This window comes from Eucyclogobius newberryi, unplaced genomic scaffold (genome assembly GCF_026437365.1).
Source record: "Eucyclogobius newberryi isolate DKJ021-1_F unplaced genomic scaffold, fEucNew1.0.hap1 SCAF_583, whole genome shotgun sequence".
NCBI lineage: Eukaryota > Metazoa > Chordata > Actinopteri > Gobiiformes > Gobiidae > Eucyclogobius > Eucyclogobius newberryi.
The window spans coordinates 5625-11449 of record NW_027316260.1 but is presented as its reverse complement, the minus strand read 5'-3'; the positions used below and the strand labels follow the sequence as shown (position 1 = coordinate 11449).

Here is a 5825-nt window from a genome sequence, read left to right as displayed (position 1 = left end):
ATTTTAGAAATTGAAGCTTCCGTTGGTTTTATGTTGGTTTTACAGTCTGAACCCCCAAGTATGTGGTAAAATCAGTGGTGTTCAGATGGAAGACTTGGAAAAACGTGGCAACAAAGTCCATACCGAGCCAGTCTAACTATGTCTCGCTGCTAATGCCCTCTGGAAGACCATATGTCATTCTACAACAACATGGATTATGTGGCTATCCGTGACTTTTATTAATACTATTGTTGACATGGCCAGCAATGTTCCCTCTAATTTTCCATGTGTCTGGGCAAACACACAAGCTCCTTGGGCACACTAAGGACCACAGTGTAGTGATACAGTGTCAATTACTTTAACTCTTTGTCTGTAAAATATCAAATTACATTTTTTTTTTAAATTAGCATTTCTTCTACCAATGAATTATCTAGTAGTAACAGCATGTAATCATTAATATCCATAAATAAAAGCACGCAATACAGGGGAGCACGGGCCGCGGTGCGCCGTGCTCCCCCGTACGCACTCCCCGTGCTCCGCGCCGCACTCGCCGCCTAATGTTGGCCTAATGCTCGTTGCTGAGAGAGTTTTTTAGCATTTCAAAACAATTACTGCCACAAAGATATATTGAAGCTTCAAAGCAAAAAGACGAAAAATATTACGTCTTTTCAGCTTCAACCCATTTTGAGATGATCCCTAACAGGACGTGAATCATTTGGTCTCAAAAACTCTCCGGACACACACAAAATCAGAACTGTACAGCCCTGTGCTTCTTCCTCATGCAAAACCAGTCTATGATCTGATTTATTTCATGCTTTTCATAATAAGGGCGCATTCATATAAACAATAATGCACAATTAATCAAATGTATTTATAGAGCACAATTCGTATTCAAAGGGCTTTACAATGTTAAAACACATTTAGAAAAAAAGAACACAATGCAGTTCATAAATATATAAAACAGTGTATGTCAAATAATAAAAACACAAAAGCAAATTGATGTGGTATTTAAAATATTAAAAAACAGGTAAAAGGATTTCAGTCATAGGCCCAAGTGTGGACGAGAAAGACAGGGATGGACTTGGAAGACACTAACTATTGACTCACCCTTTCTTTACACAACATGCTCTCGTCAGTGAAACTTTTTAAACACGTGACACATCAGCGATCACAAGCCATCATCAAATCCTATATAAATAATGTATCATCGAGACACTCGTTACTGCAAGTTCAAACCTCAATGGAACCACCAGGTAAAACGATATTTTATTATGTGTGTTGTTTTTAATGAATAATAAATCATTGGAAAAGTTAACATTCTCAAACATGAATGTACTTTCTGTAAATGTTATGACCACTAAGAAATGCTTTTTGTTTTTACAGGGCATTTGACATGAATTTCTCCAGTTCCTCCAGCTCTAGCAGTAACTCGACTCCTCTGGTGGTGAGGGATGATCTGATGACCGCCATTATGAAGAACGTTATCACCGTGACTCTCTGTCTTTCCATCAACTACATTAATGCTACTCTGGTTTATACCTTCATCAGGCACGAGGTCAGAGGAGAAGTTCATGGATATAAAGATGTATTTATATCTTAATTCAGTCACACATCTAATCTATTATATCTCTTTTTGAGTTGGTACTTAAAGGAGACATATTACACAAAATTGTCTTAAAGCGCTTTTAATCTTGTTATAATGGTCAGTCAAGTTAAGGTAAATTAAGATAAATTTAAATCTTTTAGCTTTTTGAATAAATAAATACATAACAAAACATATAAATGAATTGCTTGTTACTGAGAAATGCCACGATGAACAAGCAGGGCCAGTATATTCTGCAGTTTTGAACAGGAAGTAATTTATCCTACTAAAGCCTTTTTAAATTATTATTGATGTTTACATACAAAATGTAAAATGATATATTGAAATACTATCTGCCAGACAGAACTGTGTAATCCCTCATTTGTCCAGGAATGCTTCATGGTAGACACAGTTTCAACAACTGGCAGTTGAAATTTCTCAATTCAGATCACTCCTTTTGAAACCTTTTTTGCCACTGCCAGAACAATATGTCAACTTTTATCTAGGATGTCGCAATAGGATTTTTTTTAACTGAGTTGATTAAGGCATTATGCATATAACTTAACTTTTTTCTTTCATTCATTCCAGACATTATTATTTTTTACAGTGCAAATTATTCTATAGCTCATGACTATGACATGATTGATTTCAAAAAATAAATTATTCTAGTATTTTAGTATTGGTTAGATTTATTTAGAGAGCTTATAATATTTGTTCAAGATATTCTTGTTATCTCTTCATTCAAGCGTAATTACCTGCCAATGTAGTTAGAAAATATGAAGTAAAATGAGACAATTCTTCCCATATTGGCAGTTTATTTTGCTTGCAATATGTGACATAATGGCAATTATGAAACTTGGAAACACTCTTAAAATGTGAATGGAATCTATAGTAGACAGACTATTCTAATCAAAGTAAATCAAAGTCTATTTTGAATTTAACAGCAATAGACACTGAAAGCAAACTTTTCTTTTGTTTTGAAGATTTTCAAAATGAATCCTCGCTACATCCTCTACATCCACCTGGTCATCAACGACATTATCCTGATGACACTGCTGACACTCATTCAAGTCTTGAGCTACATCATTTATACTTTCCATGTGTGGTTGTGCATCATATTTCTGATATTTGCTTTATCTGCTAATTTCAACAACCCCATGACTCTTGCCTTCATGGCCATTGAGTGCTATGTGGCAGTCTGCTTCCCCCTGCGACACTCACAGATCATTACAGTCAAGAAAACATACATTTTAATTGCCTCAATTTGGCTCATTAGTGCGCAGTCAGTTCTTCCTGATATCTTTGTCTCTTTGGCCAGAGAGCGTCTTGACTTTTTTCAATCTCGAGTATTTTGTCACAGGAAATATATTTTTAGAATTCCTGGTATACACGAGAAGGATACTATCTTCAATGGTGTATTAATGGTCAGTGTGTGGCTGACTCTCATCTACACATATTTTAAAATACTTTTCACTGCAAAGTCGGCTTCAGCAGACGCGAAAAAGGCCAGAAACACAGTCCTGCTTCACAGCTTCCAGCTAATGCTGTCGATGCTCACATACGTAGATAATCCAATATCAACAGGACTAACAATTTTGTTCCCTCAAAGTGTGCCTGCCATTCGCTTTTCTGTCCCCATAATTCTCAATGTGATGCCACGTTTAATCAGTCCACTTGTTTACGGGATACGAGATAAAGAATTTAGAAAATACTTAAAAAGATATTTGGTTTGTAAGAGTTGATTTAGTAAATTGAGTTCTCAGTGTGAAAAGTGACAGTGACAGGGAGTTCTGTTCCTTCTAGTTTAACAACTGATGCAATATATCATTTTGCCCATTGCAAGATTACTGTATAACGTGACTAAAAATAAATGAAACTAAACTTTGTCGTTTAACTGAAATCTGCTGTTGCTTCATCTACATGTACAGAATATCATCGTTCATTTTAAAAACAAAATCATTTAGTTCTATTATCATGTTGTCCTTAACATTGTTGTTTAATTGTTGTGGATGAGGAGCAATATGCACTGTGTTGTTGCATCTTCCTTCCCTTTCACAAACCATATGCACCATAATGTATTCTAATCTGAAACATGTTGATTACATGTACAAGTGTAAATGCAACCTTTGACTAAAGGTCATAATTACTACTGCTATTTATATTACTCTCTCTCACATGGACCATTTTCCAGAAATGATAGCTCAAACACAGCCTTTGAAACGTGGATGTATAGTAGTATAGTATAGCATTAATAGAGTCAATCCAATAAATGTAACTATTATACTGCAGTGAACGCTAAAAACACACAAAGATGGTTGATTGAAAGTGCAATTGAAGAAGTGAGAAAGACAAAGGATGTGAACAAGAGATAGTGTGTGATTGACTAGCCTAAAATAATAGAATTCAAAAGGAATCCAAATTCAATAGTAGGTGTACCCTATTGTTTCACGCAGAGAAATATGTTCTCGGCCTTTGATTTACACTCTAATGTTGCACGGGCAACCTGTCTGGAACAGTAGTGACCCATTTCCAAAATCACAGCTTGGTGTACATTTGATGATAACTAGATCATGATCCTGGCTATTCTGCATGTTAAAGTAAAAATAATAAGCAAAATAGAGTTTTAAGAAACCATCATATAATAATTTTCACATCCTAATTCATACACTCAAACTTGTTATAAATGGAGGATTTTGTGTGCCAAAATGAAATTATTTAATGCACAATTATAATCAATTAAATTATACAATGAATTTAATTAACAATGTACAATCAATAAATGTATGTAAATGCAATGTATTATTAATTATTAATACAATCAATGTATTTAATGTGTCAATAAATAATTTAAAAAACATTAAAAAGATCTATTTGATAAATTCCTGATTTCATGGTGTTGGTGTAGCCATTAAAATAGTCTGTCAGACTCAGTCATCAACCTCAGGTTGTGGGATTTAGAGTGCTCTGGTGAAGTCCATTTCTCTACAAAGGGGCCACTTCTGTCACTGTAATGTCACCCAGATTAGCAGGAAAACTGTGGAAATGTATTACAGTGGCAGATAGCCTAGATGGCCCATTATAGAGCCGTTAAGATACTGTTAAGTTTGTTCACCTTTTCCCCTATTTTTGTATTCATATTTTTCCTGTTCTATTTCTTAGATTAGTTCTTTATATTTATTCCTGTTTTTGTAAAGTATTGTTTATCAATGTTTTTCCGCAGTTTTTTCTCCCTACTCCCGGCTTCGTTTTGCGCGCCCTGGAACCTTTAAATGGAGCGCCAGGAACGGTCCCATCTCGTGCGGCAGAGCTTATGTTCCTCTCTCCGTTCCGCTGCCCCCTGCAGGTTTACATGGTTTCGTAGCTTTTGTCGCTTAGACACGCGGAAACGTGGGACGAGCCGGAGGAGGCTGCAGGTGAGCGGCAGGTGCGTTCTATGATTGATACGTGGCAGGACTAATCGGCAGTCCACGCCACGAGGAAATGAGACTCAGATTTGAGCCAAAAAAATCATCCATTCAACCTTTAAAAAGCTCCAACAAGATGTGAATAATAAAAAGAAGAAAAATAAGTCTACCAAGGTAATGACTGTGGCAACAGAAGAGTATCCATTGTCAGACAGTGCCCAGCAGCTGGCTACGGCAATTAAATTGGTCATGGGACATGTGCACCCCTATGGTGCCACTACGGGTGGCACCACTGGCCTCAGACCCAAATGCAAATGCCAAAACACCTGGTTCAGCAATCATCTACAATCAAAGATGTGGATGAATACATTCTCTCGTAGGGCAGGAGCTGGAAGAGGACAAATCGGGTTTAATGTGGCTCCTAATCAATGCTTAAACTGCTTTGGGACAGGGCATTGGGCACGAAACTGCCAGAGGATGGTCCCCATCAAATGGTTCCACAATTTCAAGGACCACAAATTCTGAAAATAAGTCAACCCATGTCAAGCCAGAATCATCTACCCCACCCATGCCCCTCGTGGTCTGTCTGGTTATACCACATCTTTGGGCCTTGGCTGGGCACTGTTTCTATTTTTCACCAATATTATTGTTATTGCTTGTGTATTGCTTGTGACTGGATGCTGTGTTGTCTCAGATCACTTGTAGAACGCATGATTACATCTGCTCTCACTAAACAACCTGCACATCTTTTGACCTTGATGATACACACTGACTATTACTCTGCCAAACATAAATCTGATAATGTCAAGACTCCTATACTTTATCCTGAATCTGATGAATTTAATTACTACATCCCACCA

At 36.8% G+C, this 5825-nt stretch overlaps 1 protein-coding gene across 1 annotated transcript; it reads left to right on the top strand.

Annotated features, from left to right (window-relative positions):
- The first annotated feature begins 1102 nt into the window (after positions 1–1102).
- Positions 1103–3303, top strand: LOC140346163 (odorant receptor 131-2-like). The gene is made up of 3 exons (XM_072432335.1): positions 1103–1110; positions 1363–1534; positions 2545–3303. The coding sequence occupies exons 1-3, from the start codon at positions 1103–1105 to the stop codon at positions 3301–3303; spliced, it is 939 nt and encodes a 312-aa protein (XP_072288436.1).
- Positions 3304–5825: the final 2522 nt, after the last annotated feature.

Excerpts from the sequence above, each read along its gene's own strand:
- LOC140346163 (XM_072432335.1), top strand. Across the intron at positions 1,535-2,544 it reads ATACCTTCATCAGGCACGAG|ATTTTCAAAATGAATCCTCG; the intron begins GTCAGAGGAGAA and ends TTTGTTTTGAAG.